This window comes from Lynx rufus, unplaced genomic scaffold (genome assembly GCF_022079265.1).
Source record: "Lynx rufus isolate CCGP_SWC_20201006 ecotype Redwood Valley unplaced genomic scaffold, mLynRuf1.p SCAF_23, whole genome shotgun sequence".
In the NCBI taxonomy this organism is placed as follows: domain Eukaryota; kingdom Metazoa; phylum Chordata; class Mammalia; order Carnivora; family Felidae; genus Lynx; species Lynx rufus.
The window spans coordinates 8425270-8443719 of NW_025814838.1; the positions used below are offsets into that span (position 1 = coordinate 8425270).

Here is an 18450-nt window from a genome sequence, read left to right on the forward strand (position 1 = left end):
GCTAAATATCACCTAACTGCAGCCTGAAGTCGGACCTCAGTCTACCTGTTTATGGCCTCTTCCCTTCCCTCCTGGCAACTCCTGGGGTGCCAGGTATCATACTGACCTAGTAGATTCTCAGGTAGTCTTGCAGGGGAGGAATATGGTGTGGTGTTTAAGATGGCCTTTGGAGTCAAGGAGCCCTGAGTTCACATCCCATTTCAGTTGCTTCTAAGTTGTGTGTCCTTGAAAAATCCAGTTGACCTCTGCATGCCTCCGTTTCCTCCCTGGTATAAGGGAATAGCTAATCCCTTCACATAGGGTAGCTGAGAGGGTCAAGGAAGGGACATACATTAAATTCTTATCATGGGGTTTGGCATCCAGTAGTGCTTAATAAATGGTGGCTATTATTTTTTGTTATCGCTTTTTAATATAACTTACTGCATTGCTCTAAATAGTTAGATCTGTTGTTCTTCCAGACTCTGGTTAACCAGCTATCCATCAGAGAAATTTCCAGTCAGCATTCTCCAAAATGGGATCAAAATGACCAACGAGCCCCCCAAAGGGCTGCGGGCCAACCTTTTGCGCTCCTATCTCAATGACCCCATCTCGGACCCCATGTTTTTCCAAAGCTGTACAAAGGCAGTCATATGGCAGAAGCTGTTGTTCGGGCTATGTTTCTTCCACGCCATTGTTCAAGAAAGGAGAAACTTTGGACCCTTAGGTAAGCGATGACAGTGTACCTGGGCTGCTGGGGCACAGATCACAGACAAATGCAGGTATGTGTTCAAGTTTATACTCCAATAAGGTTGCCAGTAAAATGCTGTATAAGTATATTCCATGTAATATTTGGGACATACTTAGACTAAACATGATTTGTTTAAGTGGAATTAAAATTTCACAGACTGTCCTGTATTTTTATTTGATAAATTTGACAACCCTATAATTAGGTCACTATCAATGTCAAGAAAAGAGATGTTGCTCCAAAATTAGAGGTCTCTTAATTATTGAAGTAATATGTTAATGAAAAAATTGTAAGCCCTTCCCTTTGGTGAGTATTTGCCTATCTTAGGTACAATGGCCATTTTCCAGGGAGTTGTCACCAGGTAATTTATGAAATTTTGAGTAGTGCTCTAAACATGTGCATAACAATGAAGGAAGTACAACTGGGGCATTTGCCTGTGCTTCTTCTTGAAAAACTAAAAATAAATTTCATTATTAACATATCCTGTCCGTGGCCTAACTTACTACTTTATCTTAACTTAATGCTCTTGTTAGAGCAGAACATCCAACTGCTAAATACAGATTCCATATCCACATGGTTTAAAGGTTGGGCTACCTCTGATTTTGTTCAACAGCCTTGAAATGGCCCAAGACGATGCATTTTCAGCTGTTCTTTTGGCTTAAATATGGAGGCAAACTGTCCTCTTGGCGATTCTCTCTGAGCATCTTCTTCCTTTCCTTCTCCTACCACCCACAGCCCCTGTTAGCTTCCCAGACCACCTGACCATTCCACTGAGGGGTACAGGGATGACACAGCCTGGGCTGGACACTCCCACCACATCTGTGTTTCATATACCATATTCTCCCACCACTATTCTCCCACCCATGCCAGATCTCCAAAAATCCATGTAAGAGTTTGGCTTGGAGCCAACAGGCCAGTTGTGTTTTTTTTGCCAGAACACGAATTTTTTATTTTGCTAAATTTTTATTTGAATGTAAATGTGCAGGAGGAAATTAAATGTCCCTGCTGAGCACACATCCCACTGAACTCTGCTGTCTTACACTGTGCCCACTTCACATATTTATGTCACTTTTCCAGCCCCTCTGGGCATTTATCATTATACCCTTGAAAATACCCTTGATAGTTTCTTCAAGGCTGGCCATCCCATTTTTCCCATGAGCATGAGGAGGGGAATTCTCCAAGCTGATTTAGTTCTGTTGCCTAATCATAAGATATTGCTCTCTAGCTATGCTTTAGTGTTATTTTTGGAACCCTGTGCATTACCACAGTATTCCAGCCAGGGTGAATTATTCTCATTCCACAAATCCCAGCATATTAACATCTACCTTAACAAATGGGGAGATCCATAAGAAAATTGATTTTAGAATGGATGTTTTCTCAGGCAGAATGGCTCCCACATTGGCAGTAAATGTCAGGGCTAATAGTTGGCCTGGTACTTGATATTCATGGGGCTGAAAGAGGCTGCTGCTCCACATGATGCTTAACTCTACAGCTCAATGTCTGAGTGGAATTATGAGCTCTTGGCACTGAAGTCTCTAATTCTTCTATGCTTTGTGCAGGCTGGAATATTCCTTATGAATTCAATGAATCTGACCTGCGGATTAGTATGCGGCAGATCCAGATGTTTCTGAACGACTACAAGGAGGTGCCATTTGATGCTCTGACTTACCTGACAGGTATTTCTGGGAGGAAGCTTTGCAGTTATAAATGTCCAGTATCCTACTCCACCCCTCTGCTCTTCTGGTTCCACCTCCATTCATTTATTTACTCAATCATTCTTTCAACAAACATTGAGCTCTTACTAATGCTGGTCACCATGACAGATATTATAAAAAACGAAGATACAATTCCTACCTTCAAGGGGCTCACAGTCCACAAAGGAAAAAATATGTATAAAGAAATAAATGACCATACAGTCATAAATTCAGCAAGGGAAACATTTATAAAGTCGAAAGGCAACGCAGTGATTAAATCTCAGGGATGGGGTAGGGGGTGATCATGGAATACTTCCTGAAGGCATAAAGGATGGGTTTTGAGGGATGAATAGGAGTTTTACAAGTGGAAGAAGAAAGCAGGGTAGGCAGTAGGAAAAAAGAAGGAGAGCGTTCCTAGCACAGGTATCCTAAAGTGAAAACATCACTTGCTGTTTTATATTAAAGCAGTCTACAGTGACCTTTTATTAGTCACTCAGATATTTACTAGTACATGATATAGAAGAATGTAAATGGATAGAACTTGGTTGCTTCCCTCATGGAACACATCATGTAGGCCCAGAGATAGGAGATAAAATATAGATGGGTAAAGCTAGTGGAATACCATGGCGGAAGGTCAAAATGAAGCACAGTTGGAAAACCCTGGTGTCTTCAATATTACGGAAGCACCTGGGTGGCTCAGTCAGTTAAGCGGCCAACTTCGGCTCGGGTCATGATCTCGCGGTCCGTGAGTTCGAGCCCCACGTCGGGCTCTGTGCTGACAGCTCAGAGCCTGGGGCCTGCTTCAGATTCTGTGTCTCCCTTTCTCTCTGCCCCTCCCCCACTCATGCTCTGTCTCTGTCTCAGAAATAAAAACATTAAAAAAAAATTTTTTTTAAAGATTACATACAAGTTCCTTCCTCAGCTCCATATGTTAAGGAGTTTGTGTGGATCCTTTCCCCGATTGTGTGGCAGATGCTCCATATATACACAATCATCACCTTGAGTCTTCACAGTAACCTTATGAGCTTCATGTTAGTGACCCCATTTTAGAGTCAATGAGACTGAGGCCTTAGAGCAGTGGTTCTCAACAAAGGGCGGTTTTGTCCCCCAGGGGACATTTGGCAATGTCTGGGGACATTTTTGCTTGCCACCACTAAATAGAGATGCTACTGGGTAGAGGCCAGGGATGCTGCTGAACACCCCACAACGCATAGAAGAGCCCTCACCACACAGAACTATCCAGTACAACCTGTTAATACTGCTAAGATTGAGAAATCGTACTTCAGAGTGATTAAGTTCGGTTGTAAAAGGTCACGTAGACCTTACTTAACGCAGTACACTGTCCCCTAAAATGAAACCCCAAGGGACATGCACAACATAAGCTCAGTGGATATTAGTTTGGTGAAAGAACTTCTCTAAAGAAGTGAGTCATTTTCCTCTCATTTCAGGTCACGCAGAAGCATATGCCAGGGCTGTTCTTCAGAATGCAGAATGAGTGCATACTTGCCCTAGGATAAGGTCTTAGTATGAGACTGCCTGGAGCCCATAAAGCAACCTTCCCTGACCGTGTCAGCCCACTGGAGGAGACTCACTGCCCACCTAGGCCAGTCAGCATAGGCTAATTAGGCCAGGAGAATCAACAACCCCCACATCTCAAGGGTGTAAGACATCTAAGGTCCATTTCTCAGCCACTCTACATGTCTGGGGTGAGATGGCAGGGGTCTGTGCTCATTGTGATTATCTATCTACCAGCTGGCAGAAGCTCCACCCACTTTTGATGCCATGTCTCAGCACATACTTGTGTGGTCACTGCCACAGGAATAGCACTGAAGGGCTCATGCCAGGAATTAAATGCACAAGAAGTTGTCTCCCATACCTGGCCCCCACAAGGGACCCAGAGAAGTGTAACTTGCCTATGTGCCTGGAAGGAAAGAAAAACCGGATGTGGATGATCATTAGAACTCTGTGCTGACACTAACCAAAGAGACGGGTCTTGTTTGAACAATGGTTATCACATTCAATGGGCCGAAGTCAATGCATTATTCATCTGGTACCCCCAGCCTTGGCAGGGAGAGTAGAGACCTTAGAGGAGACAAAAGCAAGGGGTGCCTGGGTGGCTCAGTCGGTTAAGCTTCTGACTTCATCTCAGGTCATGATCTCACGGTGCATGAGTTCAGGCCCCACATTGTGCTCTTTGCTATCAGCACAGAGCCCACTTTGGCTCCTGTGTCCCCTGTTCCCTCTCTGCCCCACCCCTACTCTCTGCCCCTCCCCCACGCGAGTGTGTGCTTTCTTTCCACCCCCCCCCCCTCAAAAATAAATAAACAGTAGGGGTGCCTGGGTGGCTCACTCGGTTAAGTGTCCAACTTCATCTCAGGTCATGATCTCACAGTTGGTGGGCTCAAGCCCTGCATCGGGCTCTGTGCTGACGGCTCAGAGCCTGGAGCCTGCTTCAGATTCTGTGTCTCCCTCTCTCTCTGCCCCCCCTCTGCTCATGCTCTCTCTCTCTCTGTCTCAAAAATAAATAAACATTAAAAAATTTTAAAAAATAGTTGGGCTCCTTTAAAAAAATTAAAAAATTAAAAATAAATATTAAAAAAAGACAAAAGTACATCCTGGCTCCCATAGGAACTTGTGCTCTTGATACCAGAATAGACCTATAAGTAGCTATAAAGAAATCCACCTTCCTTTACAAACATAAAACCCAAAGCCTGCAAGGGTATCCCCTGGAGGAAAATTTGCTGATAAGGGTGTGGTGGCAGGACCTTGCACTATGACTCTGTGCCTGAGATTTACCTTTACTTGGATTCACTTTTGGGTGCCCTCGAGCTCTGCCATGCTGACTTCAGTGAGGGAAAACCACTGCGCCTTTGATGTTATATTTTTAATTGTTATATTTAATATAGTGCTATCAAAAGCTTGTTTATAGCTGAGACCAACCATAATGTTCAAACTGAACTTTGCTAAACACCTGGAAAAGTCCATAGAGAGAGCCTCAGAAATCTAGATGGTCTGGCTTAAGGTAAAACAGCATCTGCAGGGCTCAAATTACTCAAAAAGTAAATAGACCCTTACTCTGCCCTTAATGAGCCACCCATATCCTCCTCCTTCACATTTAGACCCCTCCAAGACCAAGAGAAGCTGAGGCCTCCTGCCCCCACCTTAGGTCATACCTCCTGTTTCTTGTCTGTAGACCTGTGTCTTCCTGGAATGGTTGGAATTGGAAATGAGCCTGCATATGTGTGTCCACACACGCATATACACACAGATGTGTTTCCTCCTTGAAGACTAGTGTGTTGTCCATTAACTACCAAATACCAGGTGGCACCCACATACTATGGAATCTGAACCAGCTAGAAAATGTGTCATGGGCTTGGCGAGATGGATTTGATGTGGCTTCCAAAGATTACCTAATTATTTTTGTAGAAATCTGAGTGTAGAAACCTGAGTCTCAGAGAATGATATTAATGATGGGGGTGGAGTATCCCAAAGCAGTATGTATGGGATAATCACAATTTTCAAAAATATATTTATTTGTAATAGCTGTAATAAATTGAATACTTTCTGTGTGCTATATATTGTGCTAAATGTTTTATAAGCATTATTAACCACAACCTTGTAAGATGGGTACTGCAATTATCTCTGCTTCTCGACAGATGAGAAACTGCTGGGATTGGAACCCAGGACTGTCTTATGCCAAAGTGCTTGCCCTGAACCACCTTTATGTAATGCCTTTCATGTGTGTACACACACACACACACACACACAACCACACACATGAAGAAGATGCCTAAATGTTCACAGTTACCTTTGATGGAATTATTGGTGATTGTATTGGTTTTTTCTTTCAGTTTATTTTTACTTCCTAATTTCTAATGTGGTGAATAAGTACTATTTTTGTGGCAAACATAATACCAAAAAGGCCTGATCTCATCCCAATGTGAGCATTGGTTTCAGCAACCCTGCATCTAAGCAGAGTTTCTTGGCCGGAAGAATCCTCTGTTTTAGGTTAATGACCAAGTTCATTATGACGTTCCTTGAGCTCAACTTCTTCCTGTTGGTTGTCCACAGGGGAATGTAATTACGGGGGCAGAGTGACTGATGACAAAGACAGGCGTCTCCTGCTATCCCTTCTGTCCACGTTCTACTGTAAGGAAATTGAGCAGGACCATTACTCCCTCGCTCCTGGAGACACTTACTACATTCCTCCTCATGGCTCCTACCAGGTGAGGGGCTTGGCAGTCTCCATGTGGCTAGGGGCTGCGGAGTAGCCAAGGAGAGCCAGGGGTAGCTTTGGGCTTCCTGACTTGGGACCATAAGTTATTTCCAATATTCCAAAAAGCCTCTAAGAGAGACATTATTATTATTGAATGAAAGCTGGGTATTTGATAGACAAGATCTTTTCAAAATGTGGGGCCCATCTTGGGGAGTTAAGGGGAAGGATGGTTAAAATGAAGCCTTGGTAGTAACCTGGTTGCAAATTGCTACTTGAAAACAAAGGTTCAGAAAGTGGCTAAAGGGGAAGGACAGAAAAACTGGATGGGAGAATGAGAACAGGAAGAAGAAAACAGGAAATCTGTAAGAGCTTTAAGAGGGATTTCTTTTATTAAACACCTGTTATATGCCAAGGCCTATTACTTTGTAACTTCACTTATCTTCCCATTTACAGATAAGGAAACTGGGGGTCAAGGTTACACAGTTAGTTTTCAGTAGAGCTAGGATCCAAACCCAGTTCAGTCTGACTGTAAAGCCAGAACTGCAGGGGGAGCAGGGAGAAGCTAGGGGTGGGAGGGGAGATACTCAGTCCTTCTGCCTTCATACTCACTCCCCAGAAGACTGTATGAGGAACAGCTTGGGGTGTGTTTACCGTGTGTGTGTGTGTGTGTGTGTGTGTGTGTGTGTGTGTGTGTGGTTGGTTGGTGTGTGGGGTGGTGGGCAGATGTGGCCTGTGCTACCAATCCAATGTGATTCTTGCTTGGGTTGGGTACAGCTAAGCCCTAAGTGATCTCTGGGACCCCAAAGGACCTGGGTTTGTGTCAACTGAACATTTCCTTTCCAGTCCTATATCGAGTATCTTAGGAACCTACCCATCACAACCCACCCAGAAGTCTTTGGCCTCCATGAGAATGCTGACATCACCAAGGACAACCAGGAAACCAACCAGCTGTTTCAAGGAGTGCTGCTGACCCTCCCTAGGCAGTCAGGAGGGAGTGGCAAGTCCCCTCAGGTAATCGGGCTTTGGGTGGGAGACGTAATTCCATTCACAGACAGTTGTCCATCTAGTGGTCATGCAGGATTGTGGGTGATAACCTAGAAGGCTGACGATCGGAGGCTTGGCAGACTCTGTGGGGCATGGGTGCTCTGGTCTTCCTGCTGAGAGTCCTTAAATACAGAGCTGGAAGAGCAGCAGTGTTTCCGGATTGTCAGCTGCTCCTATATAGCCCTCAGGAGTCATTGCTCTACCCATATGTCATCTATACTACATTTACATAATATTTAAAACAAAATCTCTTCAAAACATTTCTTTTAAACACTGCATATCGTGCGACTCTTGATCTGGGGGTCATGGGTTAAAGCCTTACATTGGGTGTAGAGATTACTTAAAAAATAAAATATTTAAAAAAGCTCTGCACATCACTACCATAAATGGAAACCCAATGTCACTTCCATAAAGTCACAACAGCCACAAAATAAAATGAAAACTAAACGGTTATTAGGTTCTTTGCAGATTATGTTGCTGAGGCCCTGCTGGCTGCTTGTGAAAAGAGGAGGATCAGCCAGTGTTACAGAGCGTTTAGTTAGCACTGATCTGAGACTTTGTCCTTGAGAAGAATGAAAAGAGAAAGGCAGCTGAAACTTGGAAAGAGAATGACTTTATCACCATGTGATTCAACATGATGTGTTCCATGTCCTGGAAACACCTAGAAACAGCTTGGGTGCCTCTTGCAGTATGCTTTATGAGGCACAGACCTGGTCCACCATCCTCAGTCTACAGATGGGGGTGAAATAGCCCAGTGGGAGGAAGAGACCTGCTTCAAAGCATTCATCAGCTCAGAGGCAGAGCCAGATCCAGGACTGCCATCTCCTGACTCCACCACACCCTCTTCTTTCCTATCCTTCCCTTCCCTTCTCCATCCTCTGAGCTACTCCATGTTCAAGCCCTCTCAGCTGTGGGTTTCTCTTGATTTGGCTCATAGTGCCATAAATGATAATAGGTATAAAGATAGAGCAGCCTGCTTGGTTTCAGTTTAGGGATGGAAATTCCCCTCACTGTGAGAAGAGGGAAGGAAGTGTGTGTTCCAAGCCTTTCAGATCCATAGGATGGCAGAGCTGTGTGTTTCTCCCACACCCAGGTCCTACTCCTTGCTCCTCTAGGCCTGTCCCCTCCCCTACTTGGCCAACCCCATTGCCCTGGGCTATTCTTGCTCGATGCTGAGGAATGGCTTACCGCTTTCCCAGGTGTCCTATACGGTCACTGGCACTGAGCAAGAGTCCCATCTGTACCATGAGCTGGTTATGAGGGGCTGGCTGAGAGAGCTGTGGGAGATGCTCTCCTAGGAGGAGTTTGGCTGGGTTCAGCACTGCCTGAGGCTACCTATCCAGCCGTCAGAACCTTACTTCAGGTGTAAGAATAGGGCTCTTATTGCTTAGGTTTTTTTACCTTCTGGGCCAAGAGGTGATGCCTTCAAGAAGACTGGTAGAGAGGTAAGTGACCTCCTTTCCCCTAGGCAGAATTGGCTTTTGTAGGAGAGTTCCCAGGAAGGTCCTGTAGGCTGTGATTAAAAAGACCAATGCTCACTGCTTCAGGTTTACCCAGACAAAGCCACAGTGCACAGGCCTTGTTTCTCATTCACCTCTCTACGTCTGTACTTTAAGGAAGTCATTGAGGAGCTGGCTCAGGACATACTCTCCATGCTTCCCAAAGACTTTGACCTGGAAGTGGTCATGAAGTTGTACCCTGTGGTCTATGAGGAATCCATGAACACTGTCCTAAGGCAGGAGCTCATCAGATTCAACAGGTGGGCTGGATGGTCTTACTTGGATCCTTGGAGTGGGAGTGTAGGGGTATGATCTCATGGGCAGTAACTGACATGTGCACTTGATAAGTGGTTTGCCCCACCTATGGGGAGGGCTGTGAATAGGACCATCCCAGCATGTGTTGACCCAAGTTTAACTCAATTTTTCTAGTCATTCTCTTCCACTCATTGATAGTACACCTGGAAAATCAGCTTAAAACCAATACCAAGCAGACTCATAGTAAAAGTAATTATCAGAGCCACTTTTCTTGAGCCCTTAGTGCCAGGTATAGCTCCAAGCACCATGTATGTGTTTGTATTCAAACCATGTAATAGTCTTTTGAAATAGGAACAGTTAGTAATCCCTCTGCCCCCATTTTAAAGGTGAGAAAACAGACCCAGAAGAGTTATACAACTTGCACAAGGTCATACAGTAATTCAGTGACAGAATGGAGTTTGAATCCAGGCTGTCTGATTCCAGAGCCCATACACTTACCCAATATGTGAAATCAGGGCGAATATAGAAAAGGGTGGAGAGAAGTTTATCCCATTGCCCCTATCACACAGGTAGAGAAGGGGTGTGATGGGCTGGCCATGGAGCTAAGGGTCTCTGGCCCTCCTTACTTCTCTAGTTACTACAGCAGAGAACCCAATAGATCATCTTGATTTGACTTCTAAATAAGACTGAAAGGTTCTCAAAGACCATATATACCAAATGAGAAAGCTCATCACTTCTGTCTTCAAGTCAAAGGTTCTCACTGCTCCCAGCTCTCCATCTGTTACTGTCTCCATTTTGCCTCATTGATCATTGCTTAGTTTTAGGGACATCCCTAAACTCTGAAGTACTAAAGAACTGGAAGAATGTCATCTAAGTATTCCTTGCCTTCTCAGTGTTAGGATTAGAGTCAACTCTAGAGTCAACAGACAGTTGACCATATGGGGGAACGAAGCAAAGTATAGGGTGTGAGCTAAGGATGCAGCAGCACTGCTGTGAGTCAGATACTTTGCATGATGGGATGTAGTTGTCATTCATCCAGATGCCAAGCCTAATGGCTTTGCTCTTCTGCTGTCCAGCCTCTCCTAAGGTCACAGGAACTCTTCCTTAGTGGTTGTAGGGGCCTTCACTAGCCTTTACCACTGGTCATTGTAATAGAAGAGAACAGGGTAACAGCAATCTTATTTTCCATGACGGTCAGGATTAATCACATTGAGTAATCTACCCCCACATCCTCACCAATCACTTTTTTTTGGCCTGTTCACCATGTGGTATGAGAATATCAAAATGATTAGGTGACAGTTCAGTTTCCAGTTCAGGGGAATCATTACTGTGTCTTCTGAGGCAAATGTTACTTCCTAAAACCTTGAAACTAGCAGAGCACATAGTTAAAAAAAAATATAGAAAAGCTCTTACAAGTAAGTCTTTAGGTATAATAGCCAAAGGTCTGTGGAATAATCCTTCAGATAGTAACTTTGCCCCTTGACTCCTTAGCCAAGCACATGAACCAAAGTTCTGACCCTTAAATTCCTCTTAATATGAATATTAAGTGATTATGCGTCTAGGAATCCCTTTCTTGCATATGATCATTCTCATATCCACTTGGCTGGGATTCCAAAAATTGCTAGAGATGACAAGTTATTTCTGGTGGCATATTCTTTGGCACTCTCAGGTGAATTCCCTCTGGGCTTAGCTAGGCCTCAAAACATAGAGGCCAGAGAGAGAGGCAGGCAATCTTGGCATCTCCCAGGCTGCCTTTTCTCAGGCATGGACCTCATAATCTATGAAAAGAACTTTGGTAATATGGATCAAACCCCTTCAAATTGTATTACCTTTTGACCTAGAAATTCTACCTTTCATAGGAAAATCATTAAAAGTTTCCACAAAGATTGATATGGATGGATGTTCCTAGCAATGTTGTTAACAGTGATAACAAACCTAGAAATAACATGTTTCAGCAATAGGGGAATGGTTAAATAAAATGAAATACCTTGTAGTCATTAAAAAAGGATGATTTAGGTCTCTATTGAATTGGAAAGATGCTCCCTATACGCTAAGAGAGAAAAACAGATTACAAAAAAGTAATATAGTTAATACCATTAAAAATAATTTATGTTTACATATAGAAAAATTTGGAAAGATAAACATCAAAGTTATCTTTAGGTGGTGAGATACCAGGTGATTTCATTTTTTTCTCATCTTTATAATTTTTTCATCATGAATGTATATTACTTGTCTGACCTTTCAAAGAGGGGAAAAGTGAAAGGAGACCTGAGTCAGGGTATTTGGGTAGGGTAAAGCTGGAGAAGCTGGCTGAGCCAGCTCCTTTGTTCTTGCAGGCTGACCAAGGTCGTTCGCAGAAGCCTCATTGATCTTGGCCGAGCCATCAAAGGACAGGTCCTGATGTCCTCAGAGCTGGAGGATGTCTTCAGTAGCATGATCGTGGGTAAAGTGCCAGCCATGTGGATGGCCAAGTCCTACCCATCCCTGAAGCCCCTGGGGGGCTATGTGGCTGACCTGCTGGCCCGCCTGGCCTTCTTCCAGGTACCTGGGAGTCAGGGCAGCTGGGCACCTGGCACACGCATTCAGGTAGAGAGGACATTCTGAAATGGATTGAGCACCTACTGGAAACAGTCTTGCCAGAATTGAGGGCAGGAGTCGGAACTAGAATAAATGTTACAAACTAGTGGCTCATGGGCCAGATTTGACTAATAGATATATTTGGTTTGGCTGCCTGGTAATTAAAAAAAATTTTTTTTATTTATTTATTTTGAGAGAGAGAGAGAGTGTGCATGTGTGAGCGTGTGCAGGGAAGGGGCAGAGAGAGAGAGGGGGAGAGAGAATCTCAAGCAGACTCCATGCTCAGTGCAGAGCCTGATGCGGGGCTTGTTCCCATGACTGTGAGATCATGACATGAGCTGAAATCAGGAGTCAGATGCTTAACTGAGTGAGCCACCCAGGTGCCCCTAATTTAAAATTTTTTGAGATAGCATGTAAACATTGAATTATTACACGTAACAATCCAGATGTTTGTCCTGCAAAAAAAGGAAGAGCTGAAATAATGAGCCTGCATTCCTGCATGGCAACTATTATGAGATGAGTGGCTGTTGCTCAGTTTAGGCAAGGCACATAGTTTCCACCATTACATTCCCTGCCAGTGTCTATTATACCCTGACACCAGCTTGCACCTGTGCTTTTCTTAAAGTAGAAATATATGTTTGTACCTTCATTTCAAAAGTGGGGGAAAAAAGTGGGAAAATACAAACTAAACTGAGAGGGCTACCTGTTTTGAGAAAAAAGAAAAAACATCTTTCTTAACGGAACTCACTTACATTACCTGCCTTTGAACTATCTTTGATGTGCTGTTGATTTTGAATTTTTATTTCTGTGACTCTCCAGGAATGGATTGACCACGGGCCCCCTGTGGTCTTTTGGATCTCTGGATTTTACTTCACACAGTCATTTTTGACCGGTGTTTCTCAGAATTATGCCCGGAAATACACCATCCCCATTGACCACATCGGATTTGAGTTTGAGGTAGACATACTTTGGGTTAGGCCAGCTCAAGGGACCCACCAGAGAAAGCAATGTTGCCTGTTTTTTAATGAGTCCAAACATTTGGATGTGTTAAGGCCCAAATGCTTCTGAGATGGTACAAGTGAAGTATTTAGTATGACTTAAAAATAGCTCCAAAATTTATTCCAGACAGAATCAGAGAATTCCCAAGGCTTTGTTGCTGTGTATACATAAAGAATATTTCCAGAGAAAAACTCTGCCACCATTATACCAAGAAAAATTAAAGCATGCTTCCCTATTGTTTATTCATCATGGTGGACTCTTCATTTGGAAAGATGTTAATGGTCTTGGGTAGTGCTTTCCTTGGAGTGAAGTCAAAGGAATGACCAATAATCAAGTATCACCTTTGTCCATATATGGAGAGAAAAGAGTAAGATCATCTTGTCCAGAGGTTGCAGACTGGTTGATAGGTCTTAATTTAGTTTATGAATGAACTTGATAATCTTCGAAGGCAACATGAAGCTGAAATTAATGCAATAAGGTAACAAAATAACTGGGATAAATATTGGAAAATAGATAAATCCATCTTTTTTGATGTTGAAATGATTGTATACCTAGAAACCCTAAAGACTCTAAAACTACACCTGTCAGAATACTGATAGATAATAGGTATCAGAATACTGATATGGTGATTGGATACTCGAATACTGGTTAAATATACAAAAACCAATAGCCTTTCCTATTCTAGCAATAAGTACTTAGGAGTAAAAATGAGAAAAATATTCTATTCACAACAACAGAAAGAGAATTTGAATGATTTTATTTATTTTTTTTTTAATTTTTTTTTCAACGTTTATTTATTTTTGGGACAGAGAGAGACAGAGCATGAACGGGGGAGGGGCAGAGAGAGGGAGACACAGAATCGGAAACAGGCTCCAGGCTCCGAGCCATCAGCCCAGAGCCATCAGCCCAGAGCCATCAGCCCAGAGCCCGACGCGGGGCTCGAACTCACAGACCGCGAGATCGTGACCTGGCTGAAGTCAGACGCCCAACCGACTGCGCCACCCAGGCGCCCCAAGAATTTGAATGATTTTAAATGGAGCTTGTCTTCTCTGGTTCATCATAATCCCCACCACTCCTTATTCTCCTACACCTGGACCATTTTCTGCACTCACCTTAAGGAATTTGACTTTACTACCTCTGAATTTAAACAGTGGTGTCCTGGAGCTGGCTCATATCAACTCACCAGACCCGGGTGGAGCTGGTTATTACATAGTTTTAATAGCCTGAAACATGTACACAATAGAAATTGACAAAAACTGCAAATCAAGGCTTTATTTCTCCCTGCCAGACAGCTGCTTTACCAGCATGCATCTGAATCTTACCTCTCACTTTATGGATCCAGGTCCCAATTGTGCAAGGTCACTAAGCTAGTTACAGTTAATGTGATCCCCTAGCTCCTACTTTAGTGCATTCTCTATGCCTACCATATAGGAGCACAGCATGCTGACTAGGAATCAGACCTGGTTCATTTGTGAAGGCAGGAGTATTATCACAGAAGCCACAGTGTCCTGGGAAATGTATATTGGGAAAGGCAGACATTGCAACAGATTTTCTGATCTCTTGATGCTGCCCCATTTAGGGAAATTGCAGGTAATAGAACTTACAGCTCTCTCTCTTCCAGGTAACCACACAAGAAACAGTCATGGAGAGTAACCCAGAAGATGGGGCCTACATAAAAGGACTCTTTTTAGAAGGTGCCCGCTGGGACAGGGAAACAGTGCAGATTGAGGAGTCTTTCCCCAAAATTCTCTATGATCCACTGCCCGTTATTTGGCTGAAACCTGGGGAAAGTGCAATGTTTCCACATCAGAACATTTATGTATGTCCAGTCTACAAAACAAGTGCCCGAAGAGGCATCCTCTCCACCACAGGCCATTCCACCAACTATGTCCTCTCCATTGAACTCCCAACAGACAGGCCCCAGAAGCACTGGATAAACCGAGGGGTAGCCTCTCTGTGCCAGCTGGATAATTGATGGCATCCATCTCAATGCAGAAAATAAAAGGCATCTCATTCTCAACCACAACCTAGCTTTCCTTTCATAAGAGACACATGGTATGATGATGATGGCAGCAGTTATATTAATAGAGCACTTGCTACGAGTCAGTATTTCAGAGCAGCCCTATAAAGTAGGTTATTATTATCCTCATTTTATGGCCACAGAAACCATGATACAGAGAAGGTAAGTAAGATCTCCCAAATCAGATAGCTACTAAACTAGTGGAGCCTGGATTTGAACACAGATGATGGGACTCTTCAACCTAGACCTTTAGCCATTTGGCTAAACTCCTTTGTGTTTTATTTCCTGTTGTTTTGCTGTAACTTCCACTGAACTTTAATTGCTTCTTTCCTAGTGCTGTTTCCTAGCACTAACATTACAGCCTCTCAGGTTCAAAAAGGCTTGAGCCACTGTGCTGACAGCTCAGAGCCTGGAGCCTGCTTCAGATTCTGTGTCTTCCTCTCTTTCTGCCCCTCTCCCACTCTGTCTCTCTCTCTAATAATAATAATAATAATAATAATAATAATAAATAATAATAATAATAATAAAAACATTAAAAAAACCCAACTAGTTCAAGGTTTCACAACTTATCAGTGATAGAAATGGAACCCAAATACTTCTCTACTAGCCTGCAACAAATGGGCAGAAATTTCAGGAAGGAGACATGAGAAAACCAGCATTTGTTGCATGCCTACTATGTACCATGGGTTGTGACCTGGTCCTTTAGATATCTTTTTTCCTATGTGGTGGGTACCATTGTCTCTCCCTCTGGAGATTATGTAACTTGCCTAAGATCATCCAGCTCTTTGACATTGCAGAGCCAAGGTCTGTCTGCCTCTAGAACCCATGCATTTTTCACTGCCACATGCTGCCTCCCTGCCAATGACTTGGCTATGTTATGATGTAGAATCTTAAATGTGTAGCTCCAACAACCATGTCCAAAAAATTTCTAGTTTATCACTTTCCTGTTTTCCCCCAGAGCCAGCTAAAAGAGAATCCTAAGGAATATAAAAATCAAATTCTTTGTATATTACTTCTCGACTAACTCTTTCATTTAGCTCTTTGGCTCTCAGTGACCAGGGCATTCCAGTGGTCAGTTCATAGTTGAGCAAAGACATAAGGCTGTTTGAGGGTCTTTTTTTTTTTTTTAGAACAGTTTCTGAATGTATTTTTTTTAAATGTATGAAATTTGTTGTCAAATACAGTTTCTGAATGTATTTTTTTTAATATATGAAATTTATTGTCAAATTGTCAAAGTGCTCATCCCAAAAGATGCCCTCAATACCCATCACCCACCCTCTCCTCCCTCCCACCCCCCATCAGCCCTCAGTTTGTTCTCATTTTTTAAGAGTTGTTTGAGGGTCTTAATGTGTCTTTCGGTTTCTCTGCCTCTTCACTAGAAGAAAGGTCCTCAGGGTTTTTTATTTTTCCTGAATGTGGGAAGCTTCAGAGAACCAAACATACATACTCCAGAAATCTCTTCATGGAAACATGGAGTTGATAAAATTCTGATTAAGAACCCTAAATTAGGGGTGCCTGGGTGGCTCGGTTGGTTAAGCATCCAACTTTGGCTCAGGTCATGATCTCACGGTTCATGGGTTCGAGCCCCATGTCAAGCTCTCTGCTGTCTGCTTAGGGCCTGGAGCCTGCTTCGAATTCTGTCTCCCTCTTTCTGCTCCTCTCCCTCTTGTGCTCTCTCTCTCTCAAAAAACAAACAAACATTAAAAAATTTAAAAAGAACCCTAAATGCTGAGATCAGCAGAATTATCTGAGAGATCTGAGACATTAAGTGCAAAAGGGGAGTTCTCCAAATCTTGCCAGGAGGCAATAAAGAGGAGCAGTCTCTTCCAACTCAAAGCAGGTAGCTTAATAGTTATTTTTTCGAGAAAGACAGTTTTTTAATTTTTACTTTTTCCAATGAGGGAAAGAAAATCAGAATGAAAAGAGAGCTGAAACTGCATTATCATTCCAAGTAAGATTGTTGGTCATGTGAGATGGAAAGATGGTCAGGATCCCAACTGCCTGAATCTTGGACTGGTTAGACTAAGTTGTATTGTAAGTTTTAAGGCAGTGAGGGGGTTGCTAAGAGAACAATTGTATTTTAATTAGTTGTCTAACTCCCAGATTCAGCAACAAAAAACTGAAGGAGGCAGGGACTGACTGTTTCATTCCTCAGGGGTCAAGGGACAGAATGTTTCTGTATGATGGATTAAATTTTTGTAATTTAAAAAATTTCCTCCACTTTGAAAAGAAACAGTGCCCTAAATTTGAGGTCATTTTCTACTGGGGCCAATGGGGTATTTAATGTTTCCCCCTGAGAAAGAGCTGTATGTTCTTTCAGAAATCCTGGTGAGTTAGAGGCTGGAGTCTTGGGGCAAAGATGGCCAGAGATCAGTTTGGTGAGAAGCTGCAGTTCCTGCCAATAAATAGTGCAGCAGATGATATCAGACAGACATTGTCACCAAGCTAGTCATTTCTCTTTAAAAATCTAGCTGTTGGGTAAAGAATTTTCAGTCCTTGTCAGTATTGGAAGAAAATTTCATTGAAAGAGGGGATGTAGGGAAGATAGGTTTGGCCTTTAGAAGAACGAAGATGGAGATTTTATAGTCTTGGAGAGAAAATGGGAGAAATAAAAGCTATTATAAACATTGTTCATATGAAAGTTTTGGTAGTAAATTGGTAATTATGTTACTGTGGAATAGGACATGCACCTTTGCAAAGGAGGCTAGTCATATAAAATTCAGTTAGGTAAGATTCCTGACACATAGAAGATACTCAGGAGGCTAGCTAGCAATTAGATCAACTTCCATTTTGGAAGAGGCTGGGTGGGAAGGTTGGTTTCTTCACTCAACAGAGTTAAAGACAAAAACTGCACAGTCAAAATCACCTTGAGTTACTTAGAAAAGGACGAGGACAGAGATAGGCAAGTCACGTCTCACTTGGTCCAGCAGAGCCAGTTTTTCTACCAATGCGAGAACAGATCACTGTTTCAATGGTTGACCCCCAGATGAAGTACTTGACTTGATTTCACAGGCCCTATGTTGCATGACAAAATGTATAAACACTAGAACCACCTCTGAACAGGGAGATGCTTCCACAATGAGACCAGATAGAAGGAGAGTTACTGATGGAACAGCAGATGTCTCCCAGTTGAAGCCAAGCTGGGGTTTATGTGGCAACCATGTTAAATATGCATTTGCTATTACTACAGTGATATATTTGTTCTCCACATCATTGCCGAACTGTGCAATACTTACCCTCAGCATTAAAGTGTATGCTTCTGCTCACAGGAGCAGGCTTTGAGATTGAAATATAATGCTTGCTTTGAATTAGAGGAGCTGTGTGACAAGAGAATCCTAAATCTAGGTATGGGCTGGAAGTTACCATATGCTACTTTTGAGGGTCTCAGAGCCATTTTGGAAAAGAATACAGAGAGACCAAAA

The 18450-nt window shown here is 42.9% G+C and overlaps 1 protein-coding gene across 1 annotated transcript in view; it reads left to right on the forward strand.

Annotated features, from left to right (window-relative positions):
* The window catches only part of DNAH3 (dynein axonemal heavy chain 3), a 163770-nt gene extending 148787 nt beyond the window's left edge, over positions 1 to 14983 (forward strand). Inside the window, exons 54-61 of the mRNA XM_047087673.1 lie at positions 459 to 703; positions 2284 to 2400; positions 6490 to 6644; positions 7478 to 7645; positions 9295 to 9437; positions 11769 to 11973; positions 12829 to 12966; positions 14630 to 14983. Coding sequence (XP_046943629.1) covers positions 459 to 703; positions 2284 to 2400; positions 6490 to 6644; positions 7478 to 7645; positions 9295 to 9437; positions 11769 to 11973; positions 12829 to 12966; positions 14630 to 14983 — 1525 coding nt within the window. The remainder of the gene's footprint in view (positions 1 to 458; positions 704 to 2283; positions 2401 to 6489; positions 6645 to 7477; positions 7646 to 9294; positions 9438 to 11768; positions 11974 to 12828; positions 12967 to 14629) is intronic.
* Positions 14984 to 18450: the final 3467 nt, after the last annotated feature.